Consider the following 18,256-nt stretch of genomic DNA (forward strand, 5'->3'; position numbering starts at 1 on the left):
TCTATGTACCCCCTTTGCACAGCTATATCTGGGTAGGTATTCTCAGTTTCAACCAGCTCTTCCTTCTAACCTTATTAAACGTGTTGAGGATACTCTAAAATTGTTCTTTTGAATACAAACTCCCTCCACACCACTTTTCATTTTTCTTTTTATATATCCTCCTTTCTCTTCAATTTTTCTCCCTTCTTCTTGATATCATGAGAAATAGCTTAAATAGTTCTTGTTAATAAATCATTCTAGATTTTATCTATCTATCTATCTATCTATCTATCTATCTATCTATCTACCTACCTACCTACCTACCTACCTACCTACCTACCTACTGGCTTCATCGCACAGCATGTGGGATCTTAGTTCCCCAACCAAGGATCAAACCCACACTCCCTGCAATGGAAGAGTGGAGTCTTAACCACTGGACCGCGAGGGAAGGCCCTCATTCTAGCTTCTTATTGCATTTACTTTAAATTTACAGGCTAAATACTCTGGATTCAATAGGATTCTTTTGTATGAACCAGGCAAAATATCTTGACAAGCAAAACCATTAAAAAGTACAGTGTATATTAAAATTAAATAACTGTTTCTGCTAAAACAACTGGATCAAGTTATTTTTCATTGACAATATTTATAATATTGAGTGTATATTTGAAAAGTGTAATATATAAAGTTTATATATTAAACTTTTTTATATTAAACTTTTAAACTCTGAAACACTTTAAACACTTTTATTTATAATATACTATATACTGTTACCACATTTTATTTTTTAAGTGAGTAACCAAACTATATGAAGTAACCATCATTTCATGAGTTAAAAAACCTTGTTTAAAAAAAAAAAGTTCTTTACTGTACCTTTGTAACAAGCTAACGTAAGGGCACTCTCTTTAAATTCATTGGAATGCGTATTAATGCCAGCCCCATTTTCTAGCAGCAATCTGGCTACTTCCACATGTCCAGCACTTCCAGCTTCCATAAGAGGAGTATGACCATTTTCATTATGGTCCTCAATACTAGCACCGGATTCCAAGAGCACCTTTACAACATCTACATAACCTCCAGCACAAGCATATGTAAGTGCTGTATTGCCTATTTTAATGAAGAAAAACAAAGATATTAACATAAAATACCAAAATAAAATGGAGGTTTATTTAGTATCAAAGAGAAAAACTGAAATTGGAGACTATAACCTTAACAAATTAAGCCATTACACTTATATATATAATTCTTTTCTTTGTTACATTTTATCTTACTGAAATAAACTCCCTATTTTTTTCCATTTAAAAATCAGGGTCAGGGCGGGGAGGGATGGGGGGACTCGAGGGGGGGGGGAGTCAAGGAAGGGAGGGAATATGGGGATATGTGTATAAAAACAGATGATTGAACTTGGTGTACCCCCCCCAAAAAAAAATCAGGGTCAAATACATGTGGAAAATCAGATACACTTATCAGAATTGTAGAGTTATAAAAGAACCAATAAGCAATTCTGAAACTAACTTCTCACATGAGAAAAAAGTTACATTAATTCTAACTTTAATCAGAGAAATGTTTCCCAAGCTTTATTTTTTCCTTGGATTGTAATCATTCATCATATATAGATATACCTCACACTCTTCCTTTTAATCACGTATTGTTTTCCCTACAACTTTAAACATCAGTTAACAGGTGGCCAAAGTTAAAATAATATCAAAAGCATTTCTTCTTAACCATAAAAATCTCCCATGCTACAGGGGGAAAAAAGTTAACTTCCTGGTAAAATGAGGATTCTTAAAACCCCTCAAACCAGAACCTACAGACCTTTAAAATTGTTTAAAATATTTAATAAATTTGAAAACCTTGCATGAATGAAATGCGCAAAATATATTTTTATATATTTTAGAGTTTTTATACAAATCCATCTATGCTGAAGTTTGAAAGAAAAAATACTGATTTAGATTAACACTATGTCTCTTGTGGAACAATGTTTTCATAATACTTCCTTTTTCTATAGGCCACAATGTAATAACACCAGGCAATGACAGACCTGCCTTCTGTTGCATATCCTTCTTATTCTATCTTTCCTTCCATTCTCCCCTGCTAAATAGAGGTGTAGCCCATACCTTTCGGCTTCCAAGATGATGATCCTTTTAACTGGACCAGTGTTTAATATAAAAGTACCAAGGCCAAGTAATAGCCTTCATACACAAAACAGGAGAAATTTCATTCAGAATACATTCTATATACTTTAAGCCCAATGCACAGACATACACAAATGTGCAGCATTGATAATTACAAAAGCATCACTAATTGATCACTTTCATGTGAATTAATTAGTACCACAGGATGTCAGTATTTAAAAACTGAAAAAGAAGTATGAATAACCTGTTGAAGACTGTGCATTGACATCGGCTTTATGAGCTAGCAGCAACTTCACAATTTTGACATGTCCTCCATTAGCAGCAGCCATTAAAGGTGTAATGTCACCTTTGATCCCCCTATCTTCCACATTTGCATGCATTGCCAACAAAACCTTATGAAAGAAAAAGTTTAAAGGATATTAGAAAATAATATTTTCATCTATTTTTTGAACATATATTTATGTTAACACCTAGTCATACTACAAAGCCAATAAACAAAAGAGCCAATAAACAAAAAATGTATCTAACAAAACTATTTCTTGAAATGAGCCTGATGGTTGATCTTATTTTATTATTTCCTTTAATACACAGGCCAAATTAAGACAAAACAAAACAAAAACTGTGAGCTTTATTTTGATAATACTAACCTGTGCAAGCTCATAATATCCAGCAGAACAAGCTAAACAAAGGAGGCTCTCCCCTTCCTCAGTGTGTTCATTTACACTTCGCCCTTCAATGAGTAACTTTCGCACAGCATTTACATCTCCTTCTGAACAGGCTTCTGCCAAACTGCGGCTATTAGGGGAAGAAAATTGTAATATCAGGATATAAGAATAAATTACCCAGCATAAGTACTGATCTTTGAAGTTAATCTGGATAGTAGTGCTAAATAAGTGTGATTATTTCAATATGACTCATAACAAAAAGAAAATAAAATGATTCAGTTCATAGTTTTTAAAATCTACATATAAAAGTCACTGAATTAAAATTATCAACATTACAAAATGTTTTCAGTCATGTAACAAAGATAAAGTCCAATTTACTATAAGTAGGGGAAGAACTCCAAATTTTAAAACATAAAATTGTATATAAAAATCACGAAGAAAATACAAGTTACAATTACACTTCTGTTTGTTCAGCTACTAGAAAAATTTTATAAAATTTAATGAAATGGGTAAAACTTTTACTAATTTTAAACGCTTATATGAGTTCTTCAATCAAGTAAAGGGAAATCAGATAGGAAAGCTGTGAGTACGTAATTTTGATTAATCTATGAATAATTGATAAGGAGATTCTTTGCTTGAAGTATTACTTTATGCCATCAAGTTTTGGGGAAGCATGAAAAATATCCAAGTAAGGCAAAGGCTTAATTCAAGCAAAAGGAGTGTGGAAAAAGAGGTGGAACAACATAAAATTCAACTTAAAGCATTTTCCCTGTAAATCTCCCGAAAGAATTCCAACTATGGACATTTCTAAAGATTCTTTCCCTTACAGATAAAATTCATTCTTAGAAAAACACTAAATCCAAGTCTCTTAATAGTCTCTTTATTTCAAATATATACCTCAGTTCTTACAATCTCCTCTTAAAACATGGCCCTGTCACTTCAGGTACTAAAGGCATCCATGGATAACCTCTTTTCTATACCCCTATTATCACTACCACCAAGTTTCAAGAACATCATCCTTAGCCAAGATTAGGGCAAAGTCTCCTAAGCAGTCTCCCTGTTTTTACCCTTGTTCTCCTTCAGGCTCTTTTCAATGAAGGAACCAGGAGATCTTGTTTAAAAGAAAGCTGATCACGTCACTCCTCTGCTCAGAATCCTCCACTGGCCTCTAATTTTACCCACAGTAAAAGTCAAAATCCTTATAAGATCGGTCCAGTGGTAGGATCCCATACTCCTCCTTTTACTTCTCTGGTTTCATCACCTACTATTCTCACTCTTACTCTTTCCACTTTAGCCAAATTGGCTTTCCTGTTTTTCAACAAAAATGCTAATTAAGCTGCAACTCCAAGATTTATGTATCTGCTATTCCTCTAACAAGAGAGCTTCTCTCTCAGGCACAGCTCACTATCATCTATTTCAGGTCTTTGCTAAAAAGCCATCTTTTAAGTAAGGATTTCCTTGACTACCCTATTAAAAATGCAACGTGATCTCCAACCCCGAACACTGCCTTAGCACTTCCCCTTTCATTTTCTTCTGTCCGTAATCATATCATTGTATGCCGTATTACATATTTTGTCTACTTGTTAACTGTACTATCCCTTGCCAAAGTGAAAGTCTGAGACAGCACTTAATAATTTTGTCTCTTTAACTTTCCATTTTATAGGCACTGACAGTCTCTAGACTCAGTGTTCTCTATAACCTTTAAGTAAGTTCAGGACAAATCCCTCCCAGAAGACATTTCCTATATAAGAACACACTTTTTCTCCCTTTTAGGTACTTTCATTTTCTCTCTCCCCTTCAGGTACACATCCTCCTCTATTTTCCTATCTGAACTTTCATTCAATTTCCTTAGATGTGATAGCTTTTTTTTTTTTTTTTTCATGTGCATACTACCCAAACTTTATTTAATTCTTCTGACAAGGGCAACATAACATAAATAACAAAGGCGCTAATTTCAGGTACAAGTTTCAAACAATGAGGATGCAAATATATTATTTCATATCAGGCAATAACTTAGCACAAATAACTATAACTAAAAGTAAATTAAATTACTTCCCTAGGGGATTCCTAAGGACCAAAAGCAGATACCAATGGCCTATTTTAAATATGTTCACAGACACCTAAAGGCAGTCACTATTCAAGGAAGAGTTGTGGCATCTAAGTCTTAGTTCTCAGAGCTGGAGGTCCCTTTGTTTTTCCTCCCAGGCAGAGGGAAGCTCGACTTGCTCTGGGGCTGGGAGAGTTTGCTGGCTAACAGAGTGAAGGGCTCGATCAGGGTCTTGCGGTCGATGACCGTCACCTCCCACAGGCGCACTTTCTCACTCTTGGCCCACTGCTGTGCCACTTCGGCATCCACTTGTCTCTGCTCAGAAAGGTCAATTTTGTTTCCTAATACAACAATTGCCACCTCTTTTTTGTCTTTGAACTTATCAATTTCTTTCTTCAGAAGCTCCACTCTTTGAAAGGATTCAAGGTTATTCACACTGTACACGAGAACAAAGCCATCAGCAAATGAAAAATAATGCTTTGGCAGCTCCACACCTTCCTGCAGGCCTCTGGTGTCGTAAAGATGTAACTGTTCCTTGACTCCCCGATCCGTTTCCACTGAAGCCATATACACATCTTCCATTGTTTCACAGTCCTCCATTCCTGAACGACTGCAACAGCTCAGGAAACACCTGGTCAACACCGCGTCCTTTCCAGGCTCTGCTGAAATGTCAGCTCTGCAGATTTTCTTCAGATTATCCACTTCCCTCCATCCTGCTCTTCCTGTGCCTTGTACAGGTAACACCACTTCACCCTTAAATCTTTTCTTATCTGTCCCCTCGGAAGCTGGAGTGTGAATTCCTTGAAAGCCAGGACTGTGGCTAATCTCTCTTTACAGCTCTGAGGACTGAATGATGAGCCTCGGGAAATGCATTTCACCTTGCTTCTCTTGTGTAGGTTTTGTCTCTTCAACTTGTCCAGAACTTCCTCGAGAAACAACCATTCTTACAGCCCTTTCCCATCTTCTCTTAGGATATCACTCCTCGCGGCGGTAAGACGTCTGGACGCTTGCCCGCCCAGGACTCGCTGCGGACGGTCGCCGGCGGCGGCGGCGGCCGCGATAGCTTTAAAATAGCCTTTCAGGAACGACTCTAGCAACAGCTGAACTTCAAAACTTCTGAGCAAAGGGTATGTTAAATCTGGCACATGGCACCGCATTTAACTAATGTAAAATCTGGCACTCCATTGTTTCTCAAGTTTTGCTGCACAAATATGACTGTCATAAACATGCTCTACTGTTTTGTTGATCACTTCTAGTAGTTTTGATGCCAAAGAATCTGTGACTTTATTTTTCTATTTCCTGCTTGAACTAGCTTTAATATACTCTTCAAGGTATCCTGCCAGTCCCAGAAAGCACCACATTAAAAAATATCTGGAGAATATCAATAATATTGTAGGCTAGTATAACTGAATGTTAACTAAGGTAAAGAACCTGAGGTTAACTAAAGAAGGACAGTCAATCTATGAGAAGGATGGTAAAATAAAAGAATAAAAACTTAGATGAATGAAGACAGAGTTAAGAGAAACAGCAAATTCACACTCTTGTTAATATTATATAACCTCTCTTTCACAGTCTTAAAAGATGTTGCATAAAAACAATATCACACAAAAAATTCTTGAATGCTATTTTTTATTCTCGAAACCCATATGTAAAAGAATATTTCCATTTTCTCAACTGTTTAAAGGCAATTGCTAAAATACAGTTGACCCTTGAACACCATGGAGGTTAGGGGTAACCTCCACTCAGCTGAAAATCTGGAAATAACTTATCAGTCTGACCTCCATATATGCAGTTCCTCCGTATCTCTGTATCCATGTTTCTGCATCCATGGGTTCAACCACCCACAGATTGTATAGCAGTGTAGTATTTACTATTGAAAAAAACCCGTGCTGGGTGTTCCCTGGTGGTCTAGCAGTTAGGATTTGGCCTTCACTGCCACGGCCCGGGTTTAATCCCTGATCGGGCAATTGAGATGTCGCAAGCCGTGTGGCACAGCCAAAAAAAAAAAGAAACAAAGAAAAAGCATCTGTGTATAAACGGACCTGTGTGTGCAGTTCAGACCTGTGTTGTTCAAGAGTCAACTGTAAATAAAATGGTTTCATGGCTTCTTTTTAGTTAAAGGAAAAAAAAAAAAAAGAAGCATCTGAAGAGTGAAGACAGTAACATGTATTAATGGTTCTTTTCCAGCTGTTTCCTTGGCATTATATTTTTCACTATACTATCCATAATTGTTTTATATACAAGATGGTGTGATTTTTTTATTGCATAACATCATCAGAAAAACTTTAAAGGCCAAGTCACAAAATATTTACTGAGTTCTTACTAAATCTAAAGAATTATATAAAAGGAATTACAGGACATACAAAAACAACGTCCCTGGAACTCACATTCAGGTTATGGAAACTACATCTATGACATTTTTTGAACATTCATAAAACAAATAAAAACAAATATGGTCAGAACTATGCACATGAAGTAGAAAATGGCATGACTAATTAGAAATCATTTAGTTTTTTGTCACCAAAACATTAAAAGAAAACGTCTAAATAAGCTAAAGGTCTTTTATAACATATTGGCTAAGAAGCCAGCCTTGTAGTCAGATAGACACTGGTGTCCCAGCTCTGCTACTTGTTACCTATTTGATCTAGATTAAGTTACTTCTTTTCAGCTTTTCATAAGCAAAATGGGAATAAAAACAAAATCTATGCCTAAGGTTTTTTGTGAGTATAAACAAGATATCACATCTAAAGCAGTTAGTTTAGTGCCAGGCACAAAATACATGCTCAGTAAATGTTAGCTATTTTAATTATTTTTAAGAAAATGTTTTTATACTGATCACAGTGGAAATATACTTACTTGTCCGACTGCCCTGCATTTGCTGTGCTTTCAGCTCTCATACGGGTAAGTGCAGCAGCAGCTTCATCCAACGCACAACTAACAGATGATGTCAACCTCCGAAGCACTTCAGGATCTGCAAAGGCTTTACCATCAGCCGTAGATAATTTGCCTATTCCTATTATATTATTTTCACACCAGTTTGGATATACCCAAAAGGAGAAACAAAACAAAATTCAAGTTACTTAACTCTATTTATGTTAACCTCCAAATGATACACTAGACATATATATTGCCTGGCCAGAATCTTTTGGGAAATCACTGTTCTCCAATTTTCTATTCGTCTTATTCCTTCCATGTGGTCCCTAAGTGCTCAGCTCTGTGACTCTCTGGTTCTAGAAATGGATTGTTGGTCTATGTTGGGACGACTGGGTGTCCTCACTCAGACTTTTGCCATTCGTTTGCAAGAACCTATGTTCAAAGGTTGCTAAATTGCTAAGATTTAAGTCATGAGCTATTTGGAAACTTTTATCAATACAAAGAGAAAAAGACTACCCAAAATAAGTCAACATAGAGGAGAGGACAGCAGAGAAACAGAAAGGAGACTGTTCTGATAAAGTTATATTTGACTCATTGACACTAGTAGTGCCAGAAGCCAGCACCATCCCTATACTTTTGGTAAATGTCCACTTTGTTTAAGAATGTTTAGTTGGGTCACTACCTCTTGTGACCAAAAATGGCCAGATAAGACATTATAGGCTATATAAAAGATAACCTATTTATGAGTACCTATTTGCTTCAAATTATGACTACAACTTATTACATATACCCAAAATCATATCTAAAAGCACCATACCTAAAATATATTCAGAATAGCAAAATTTAAAAAAAAATTCAAAAGCAGAAATGGTTAGCTATCAATGTACATTAAACATAATTTGTTGCTATTCTAGGTATCACTATAAAGCAAGCTGATCTCTAACCTTTATTATTCTAACTCAGTGGTGCTTAATCCAGGCTGCCCATCACTGGAGCCCATCAAAAGTATAGATGCTAAGCTCTCCTATATCTAAAGATATAATTCAGTAAGTAAAAGGGAGGCCAAGCGATCTACATATTTTAAAGGCTCTAAGGAGACTCTGATGCACAGCCAGGATTAAGAATCTTTAACTTGAAGATAAAACATCTAATGTTATAATGGATATTACAGAACCCCACTACTCAACATGTGGTTCATGAACTATTGATAGAAGCATTAGACTCACTTGGGAGCTTATTAGCTATGCAGAATTTCAGACCCCCAAATTTACTGATCGATAATCTGAATTTTTAAAAAAAGATTCCCAAGTGATTCAAATGCAATTAAGGTTTAAGAAACACTATTACAGATTTTTTTTAAAACAAACTATTTAAGACAAAGACCAAAAAGATCTCCCAAATGATGATGATAAACGTATCTGTACAGATTTCTTTTAATAGTGGAAGGACTCAATAATATATGTTTGTGTTTGAAGTTTATTTAATAAAAAGCTTATATGCGTTTGCGTTTCTTTCTGAAAAATCCAAGATATGAAATATTACATCTTATGAAACAAATCTGGCAAAAATAAATATGGCAAGAAGTCTTTCTGATTTTAGATATAACAAATGTTCAGAGCAGTCAAATTTACTGTCTGCTACAAACAAGATGTACAAAGGATAAAAACATTCTTGGTCTGATAAGACTGATAACTACTCCATAATTTGTGTCATTAATATTACAAGCCAAATGTAGTCTGAACCTGCTATAGTAGTATTAATTCAATAAAATATCTGTGGTTAGTTAAGTATCCTAACACTACTGAGACCAAGATCACAGATGCATTCTCACATGAGAGAATTAGCGCCAATATTTTAGCCAACTCAGATTGGCTATATAACAACAATTGGCTGGTGACAGCAACAGAACTAAGCAAGAGGATATGTTTGGATCAGTAGAAAGTAATCCCTGTTTTAAAAAGAAATAACATTGAAAACAAAATATTCCATATTAAATTTTTATGAACTTCTCAAATCTTCATAAGTAAAGATAACTATTTTAGTAAAAATAACTAGGAAGTAACCTAAGAAATAGCAACATTTCAAATAAATAAACAGTGATTGAAAATTAATTTATCCAGGGCTTCCCTGGTGGCGCAGTGGTTAAGAATCCTCCTGCCAATGCAGGGGACACGGGTTCAAGCCCTGGTCCAGGAAGATCTCACATGCTGTGGAACAACTAAGCCTGTGTGCCAAAACTACTGAACCTGCACCCTAGAGCCTGCAAGCCACAACTACTGAAGCCCTCGCACCTAGAGCCTATGCTCAGCAACAAGAGAAGCCACTGTACTGAGAAGCCCACACACCACAATGGAGAGTAGTGCTGGCTCTCCACAACTAGGGAAGCCCGCACAGCAACAAAGATCCAATGCAGCCAATAAATAAACTAAAAAAAAGGGAAAAAAAAAGAGAAACAATTTATCTAGCTACTCTGGATTATGATGATCCTTTTCTACTGGTCTTATTCAATTATTAGATGTTAATCAGTGAAGATCAAATAACAGAAAAGATACATAATGAACAGATTATTCTTTCCAAGTTATGACATTTAATCAATTGAATTACAGAACCATGTAACTTCAGAGAAAAGGTGTATTAAAAGATTATGTAGATTTATGATTTCAAGATGATTTTAAGACAATTATTTCACTCTTTTTCTTCTTAGACCTTACTCAAAGGAGAACTAAATACAACAGGAACTCTATCTTTGATAAAACTAGAAGAAATTTGTAAACCAAAGCTAATATTCATGAGGACATAGTAAATAGGAGACGTAACTGACTTAGCAGAACAGAATAAGCAGACACACAGAAATCAATGAGAAACAAGGTGATCAGCACAACAGGACTCAGGAGTTATACACAGGTTCCAGGTACAGGGGTGAGGCTTGGGTTGGAAAACAGAGAGACTGGCTGAACACTTATAAGAAGCAGTCAGACATTTAAGACTCCATCCCAAACTGCAGAGCCAGATGATTATTCTCTAAAGAAACTAAACCAGAAAGATCCTGGGCTAGGAGACATCAGGTTGAGGCTGAGGTAATACTAAATTAAAAATGGGGATATAGTGAACATATGTATGATAAACAGTGAGATCCTTAGCCCCATTCTACTCTCAGCTCCCAAAATGCTGGCAGCCAGCATTTACAATTCACTAGACAAAAACAGGCAGATGTGTCTCTCAAGAAATTAAAAAGACACAGAGAAAAAAAGACTTAAAGATATTGACATTTGGAGGTTCTCAAAGAAATGGAGGGGCTTCTGTCCAATCACTGGTATACTAGGAACTCTAAAATGTTCCCAAGATTATCCAGCTCTGGTGTACACACACTATATAATCTTCAGGACTGTGAATTTGGTAGATTTTATGCCCACGATTAGGTTATGCTATATGGCATAGTTCAGCAGTCCCCAACCTTTTTGGCACCAGGGACTGATTTCGTGGAAGACAATTCTTCCTCAGACAGGGGTAATTTAGGCAGTAATGCAAGCGATGGGGAGAGTGGGTAGCAGCAGATGAAGCTTTGTTTGCTTGCCCGCTGCTCACCTCCTACTGTGTGGCCCAGGAGTTGGGGACCCCTGGCATAGCTGACCTGAAGATAGGAAGGTTATCTGGGTGGGCCTGATCTTATCACATGACCCCAGGAGGACCAAAGAGATTTCTTTGGCTGGCTGGAGAAAAGGAAGTCAGAGATTCAAAGCACAAGGATTCCACATGCCATGCTGATGTGAAGATGGGGAGAATGTGGGCAACCTCAAAGAGGTTATTAACAGTCTCAGCTGACAGTCTGTACAAATACCAGGATCTCAGTCCCACAATTTCAAGGAATTGAATTCTGCTACTAACAACAATAAACATGGAAATGGATTTTCTTCCATAGCCTCCAGATGAGAACTCAGCTTAGCTGACATCTTGATTGTTAGCTACTATAAAGAAAACAGAAAAAAAAAAAATTGGGCATAAATACAGAAATGAGAAAAATGAAACAACTATTAGTACCCTACAAAAAGGAACTCTATCTACCTCCAAAAGTAGCTCCTTTCAGCTGAAATCTTTTTTCATGTAACATCTTTAAACCTGGTTCTGCCTCTTTGGACCAGAGAAAACAAACATCCTTCTTGTATTTAATTTGGATCATCTCATCTTCAGGAGAAATATTCCCTGTTCCTCTTATGACATGTTTTCAAATAATTTCACAATCCTCATTTCCCTCATGTAAAATCCTAAAGCAACATCAAATTTCAGGTAAATGCTAAATTATATCACTACTACTCTGTACAGTTTTCCATACTCAAGGACAGAACCCTGAGTATGTCCCTACTATGTTTTCATCTGTATTTGGCCAAGATTCCCTTAATAATCCACTAGAATTTTACTCAGGATAGAAATCAAACTTAACCACGAGTTCTTCAAGTATTTTTAAATATAAGATATTTATTTTAAGGATTACCAAACAGTTTTATGCTATAATATCAGTTTTATATGCATTGCATATACAAAATCTAGCATTGGTCCAGGGTGCTCAAGCCATGAACAATTAATGTTCACCATATATTTATGTCCACTTTAGAAAAGTTAAGAAAATATGGTTATTTTAAATGATTATAGAGATTTAGAGTTACTATTCTCTTATATTTAAGGCATATTACATATTGTGCTAACTCTTTGATTATGCATATAAACTCTAATTAAAACACTTCCTATGAGGATAATAAGATGATGATCCAATTTATAAAAATATAATGATAATTCACTCTACAAGGTTTTAAAAGACAGTCTATGACCAAAAAAAAGTGGAGGGAATTATATAGTCAATTCTTATTATTCATGGTAGTTATGTTCTGTAAAGTCACCGGGAACAATGAATTAATAAATACTGAACCACTGCTCCAAGGGGAAAGACAGGGCTAGGTGCCTGCAAGTCTCTGACCACAGCATTTGCATTAATCAGTCAACACATAAGCTTGTTTTATGTGTGTTTTTGTTTAAATACAATCTTATTTAATATATTATACTTGATTCATTAACACTGAGCTCACAGCCAACAGTACCATAATGCATGCTGTAGAGGCTTATCTAATACATGTATTTTCTCCACAAGGCACATCACAGCCTTCTCACATTTAGGGACACTAGACAGCACTTCAGCATTATACTTGGGGGCCATTTTAAACAGTGAAATCACCAACAAAAGGCACAAAAATGTGGAAAATGTAGCACTAAATAGATCACGGAAAGGACACTTGTTTACAGTATGACAGCTGAAACAAGAAGGCAGAGAGCATCACCTTATTCCACCTCAGCGGAAAATAATCACGCAGAACAACTCAAAACTTTCACCATTCTGTGCATTTCTATGAAAGACTGAGAAAGCGCTATGAGTACTAATTTTGGGGTATAAATACATTTAACAAAGCAGGTGAATTTGCAAAAATGGAATTCAGGACTAATGATAATTGACTGTATAAGAAGTCTCTGTTGGACTTCCTAGGTGGCGCAGTGGGTAAAAATCCACCTGCCAATGCAGGGGACATGGATTCGATCCCTGCCCCAGGAAGATACCACATGCCGCAGAGCAACTAAGCCCATGCGCCACAACTATTGAGCCTGTGCTCTAGAGCCTGTGAGCCACAACTATTGAGCCCACATGCTGCAACTCCTGAAGCCCACATGCCTAGAGCCCGTGCGTTACAAGAGAGGCCACTTCAATGAGAAGCCCACGCACCACAACGAAGAGTAGCCCCCACTCGCCACAACTAGAGAAAGCCCATGTGCAGCAACGAAGACCCAACACAGCCAATAAAATAAATGAATAAATAAATTTATTAAAAAAAAGTCTCTGCTTATAAGGTTTACAACAACCTGTCAGTTTTATATTCGTAATGAAAACATGCTTTTATGAAATGTTCCATGTAATTCTCTAGAAAGTAATCCATTAACTTTTATGAACAGTCATACTAAATATCCAAGATCATACACTTATAATAACTGGAATTTTAAAGCGTCCTGTATAACTTTGGAAAATTAGGCTTATTATATACATAGAGTTTGCAGACTTACCTGCAGCTTCTAGTAAAGCTTCCAGTCTAGCTTGTGTTTCTGGATCTACTGTCCTGAGGTCTGCACCATCAGCAGTACCTGACAAGAGTAACTTGGAAGCCGTTTCCAGCATTGGATTTTCCAAATCATCCTGATCCAAAATGAAAGACTCCACCTGGAAAACAAATACCAAAAAAAGAAGGAAGGGAGGAATGAAAGGAGAAAAGAAAAGTGGGAAAAGAAATAGAAGAAAAAGGAAGAGGAGAGAAAAATATTTTAATATCAGTATCAATGATAAATACAAAGCAATCCTAAATAATTTCAATGGGATACATAAACCCACAGTTTAAATGAGAAAATTACATTTGTAGAATAATTTAAGAATGTATTATTCATATCATACGTAGTCTTTTTTTTTTTCTTACTGAAATCACATGTATTCTTTTCTATTTTAATCTCATGGGGGGAAGGGTAATGGAAGGGGGAGGTTATGAGATTAATACTTAGAAATGAAACCTTTGACTTTGGTAGAGGACCTAAATCACCTGTTCTTAAATCTTTTGTTCTCAGGACACCTTTACATACCTATAAAGTACTGTGCTGCTCCCGAGGACTTCATATAACAGTTATATTTATCAATATTTACTGTATTTGAAATCAAAGTATAATATCAAAAAATCACATCATTAATATCACTACTGGTTTCATTACAAAAGTTTTTAAGTAGTGGAAGCTGTCAAGCCCAGGGAAACAAAATTTCCAAAATTTTAATTTGTGCTTGAAAGCTTAATTTTATCACTGGTGACAAATACTGTTGATTGTTTCCCTTAAAGTGATAGGCTCACTTTGACCATTTCTGAGAACATTTGCCAAATGCCCAAGTTTGATAGGCATAGTGTGTCTATCAGTTATACTTTTCCAGCAAAAAAGACATTTCATGGAAAAAAAAGTGGCTTATTCACCTCACATCTCAAAAAAGCCCAAATGCTCTTTCCTCAAACACCACCATACTTTCACATGCAGAAGTGCTTTATGTGAACTTCCCATTTTGTCACACAGTAACATTAAAAGGAAATATATTCAAAACCGGAGAATTCAAAAAATTAATCTTCATTGCTCTATCAAGATTATTCTTCAGGTGAAACTGGCTTTTTATTTAATTTTTTTTAACTGTGAGTATATAGCAGTGATGACTACAAAGATACTAGTACAGTTTGGTGCCAGTTTTACCTACTATTGCTTTTGTATCATCGGTGCAAATATCAACCCTAAAAAAGGTAAATAACATATCAGTATTGTGATGAAAACAGTTTTGACCTATTGAACATCCTGAAATGATTTCTGGAAAATCATTGAGAGGGCTGTAGCCCATACACTGAGAACCACGGACACAGTAACATATACCAGATTCAATTAAAAGAAATGTAAAGAATTAGAAAATAGCAAATCTTAAGACATGGGGAAGAGTTTTGTTTGTACATCCCTTGTCATAGTGCTACTTACAAATAGGTATAAAGATAGAATTTTTTCAGTTTGCTGATAAAAAGCTGATTATTATTATATAAAATATCACTATTTAACATGATCAGGTGAAATTTATTTCACAAGTCTAAAGTACTTCTAACATTATAATAACTAAAATAGATATAAAAGTTATTAATAACTTAAAACACAATTACCATCATGCCTAGTATCTAGATGTCAGAAATAAGATAAAAAACTTCAGAAATAAATACTTAACCAACTTAACATCAGAAACTCTGTATCGTTCCATCTTTGAAAGTCACCTGTCTAGCAACCAGGCATAAATCCTACATTTAATCAATACATATTTAATACTGAATGTTAAATTTAGGGGGAAATAATATGTTTCTTTCTAAGTTTCCATTAAGCTAATGCAGTTTAATAGGAAATAACATTTCAGATTTCTAATATTTCAAATATAAATAGACAGAATACTCTGAAAATAAACTCCATAAATATTTGAAAATTTTCAAATATTTTGCTATATATTAACTTCAAAAATCTGTAACAACTGCTATGATGAGAAGGAATTAAGAAAAAAACAATTTTTTTTTAAACTTTAAATTATTTTCAAAGGTAGCAGTGAAAGTATAAGTGTCATACATTAAGAAGTGGCCTTTTCAGCATGGTTTGCTCATAGCCATATGTGATTCAAAATTACAGCGTGGTAAAAACTATGTCTTCCTATCTTTAAGCATGGCCCAGAAGATGAGTCTTTCTAGAAAAAAAGTTGCTTCCCAATGAAATTTTCTCTAAAAATATCTACAGTTTTTCAATCCGATGGGAGAAGCCAAAAAGAAAAAAGAAAAGAAAGAAATAATCACGAACATAGGTAAAAAGAACAAGTGAAAAAGTAAATATTTCAGATTAAGGTTTTAGAAAACAAGAGATATCAAAGAGTAGTGCAAACTGCCAAACCAAAAGTACAGATCAAAGATACTAAAACTGTTCAAAGGAGATAATGCATGCAGAAAGAATATAAAAGGATTTTGGCCAAAATAGCTAATTGGTATATAAAAAAATGAGAAGAAGGAATGTAGCACTGGTAGACAAGCATAAAATTTCTACATGCTAGGGGCTTCCCTGGTGGCACAGTGGTTAAGAACCCACCTGCCAATGCAGGGGACACGGGTTCGAGCCCTGGGCTGGGAAGATCCCACATGCCGCGGAGCAACTAAGCCCATGCACCACAACTACTGAGCCCACGTGCTACAACTACTGAACCCCGTGCGCCTAGAGCCCATGCTCCGCAGTGAGAAGCCGCCACAATGAGAAAGCCGCGCACCACAACAAAGAGTACTCCCCGTTCACAACTAGAGAAAGCCTGTTTGCAGTAACGAAGACACAACACAGCCAAAAATTAAAAATAAATAAAATTAATCTTTAAAAAAAACTTCTATATGCTAGAATACAGGGTTTACTATAGGAAAAGTCAGAAAGTTACAAGTTAGATCATTGAAGGTATTACATTTCAATCAAAAGTGATTTTCTGACACAAGGTCCCCTTATGCCATACTGTATCTTAACTAAGTTTGGTGAAAATGTACTAAGAAAAATGCATCTCAATCTTTTCATGAAGGAAACTAAGTGCACAGAAAAATTTTTTTATTGACTTAAAACTTCTCCATAAAAGTTCTTTTTTTTCTTGGCCATGCACCACAATTTTCAGGATCTTAGTTTCTCGACCAGGGATCGAACCTAAGCCCTTGGTAGTGAAAGCCCAGAGTACTAACCACTGGACCACCAGGGAATTCTCATCCATAAAAGTTTCCATATTGATTTTTAAAGCCCACTATTCTTGCTATGTGAAAAACTTGATAACTTAAAAAACAGTAGATTCAAATGACTATGAAATTCTACATACAGATTTTTTAAAAGACATTAGGATGAAAGAAAAGAACAGGAATGGATGTCTATTATATCCTCTCCCACCACTCCCCCACCCCCAGTTTAAGATTAATGAAGAAGAAACTAATTTCAAGGCTACTGTTAGAACCTAAAGACCTAGGTACCATTACTGCTTCATTTGCTACCTGTGAGACCTAAGCAAGTCTCTCAGCCATCTCTAGATGCTTATTCTGTATAATTTTTTCATGAATTTTTCACATGATTTATTGTTTTTCTAAACTCCATGGAAACGGGGACTTTGGAGCACTGATATATATCCAGCAACTAGAACTATGCCCATCACATTGTCAGGAGTCAAATAATTCTTGAATAAATAAAACATGGTTTGGGGACCCTTCCCTTTCAGATTCTAAAAGGTTGTAGTGTATTTGGAGAATGGAGAGTTAGTCACAAAAAATAAATTTAAAGGTATATTTTATAGACACAGAAGAATCAAATATTACATAGCAGGTAGGGCAAAATGCTATCTTCAGTGATTTATTAAACATTTTTATTACAGTCTTTGTGCAAGAGATATTGCTGTTTACTACTATAAGATGTATAAAATTAAGCCTACTATCCAGAAACTTATTTCTTTAATATGAGAGTGAATGTATACAATAACAATAATACAGAGTAAAAAGTATATGATAAAGAGAAAAAAAAAAAGAGCCATAGGAGTTCTGAAAAGGAAGTTGAAGAGAAGTTCCTCCTTTAACGCCAATTCCTCTTTTCCCACCTGGAAAGATTTTCGTACTACATTACAGAGCAAGTAGAGAGACTGATATAAGGAGATGCAGTCTTATAAAAATACAATAATAAGTAATGCTTTATTCAAATGTCAACTAAATTATGGGTATATACCTAATTAACATGTTCTAAGTTGAGGAAATTCAGATTAAAAACAAAAATGCATTTTCCCACTGAAACCTAACTCATTTTTATCATATTATTTCTATAGAAAATATTAATTTTGAATAAAAGCCAAGTTTTAGAACATTAAAAAATGGTCTGAATAAGAAATTCACATATTTTGAAATATTTTCCTTAAATGAAATGTATAAATAACT

The 18,256-nt window shown here is 35.4% G+C and overlaps 2 protein-coding genes across 10 annotated transcripts in view; both read right to left on the reverse strand.

Moving 5' to 3' along the window:
- The window catches only part of ANKRD17 (ankyrin repeat domain 17), a 167,864-nt gene that overhangs the window by 76,145 nt on the left and 73,463 nt on the right, over positions 1 to 18,256 (reverse strand). For all 9 annotated transcript variants that reach the window (XM_057729158.1, XM_057729153.1, XM_057729152.1 and 6 more), the window contains exons 2-6: positions 13,797 to 13,950; positions 7,680 to 7,836; positions 2,759 to 2,906; positions 2,356 to 2,503; positions 850 to 1,083 (exon numbers count right to left, since the gene is read on the reverse strand). In XM_057729158.1, coding sequence (XP_057585141.1) covers positions 850 to 1,083; positions 2,356 to 2,503; positions 2,759 to 2,906; positions 7,680 to 7,836; positions 13,797 to 13,950 — 841 coding nt within the window. The remainder of the gene's footprint in view (positions 1 to 849; positions 1,084 to 2,355; positions 2,504 to 2,758; positions 2,907 to 7,679; positions 7,837 to 13,796; positions 13,951 to 18,256) is intronic.
- LOC130849904 (NF-kappa-B inhibitor-interacting Ras-like protein 1) lies at positions 3,659 to 5,618 on the reverse strand. Its single transcript, XM_057729159.1, has one exon. It carries the CDS (start codon positions 5,421 to 5,423, stop codon positions 4,941 to 4,943), a length of 483 nt encoding a protein of 160 aa, XP_057585142.1. The 5' UTR covers positions 5,424 to 5,618; the 3' UTR covers positions 3,659 to 4,940.

Source organism: Hippopotamus amphibius, chromosome 3, assembly GCF_030028045.1.
Source record: "Hippopotamus amphibius kiboko isolate mHipAmp2 chromosome 3, mHipAmp2.hap2, whole genome shotgun sequence".
Classification (NCBI taxonomy): domain Eukaryota; kingdom Metazoa; phylum Chordata; class Mammalia; order Artiodactyla; family Hippopotamidae; genus Hippopotamus; species Hippopotamus amphibius.

Excerpts from the sequence above, each read along its gene's own strand:
- LOC130849904 (XM_057729159.1), bottom strand. The coding sequence starts at position 5,423 with ATGGAGGACTGTGAAACAATGGAAGATGTGTATATGGCTTCAGTGGAA.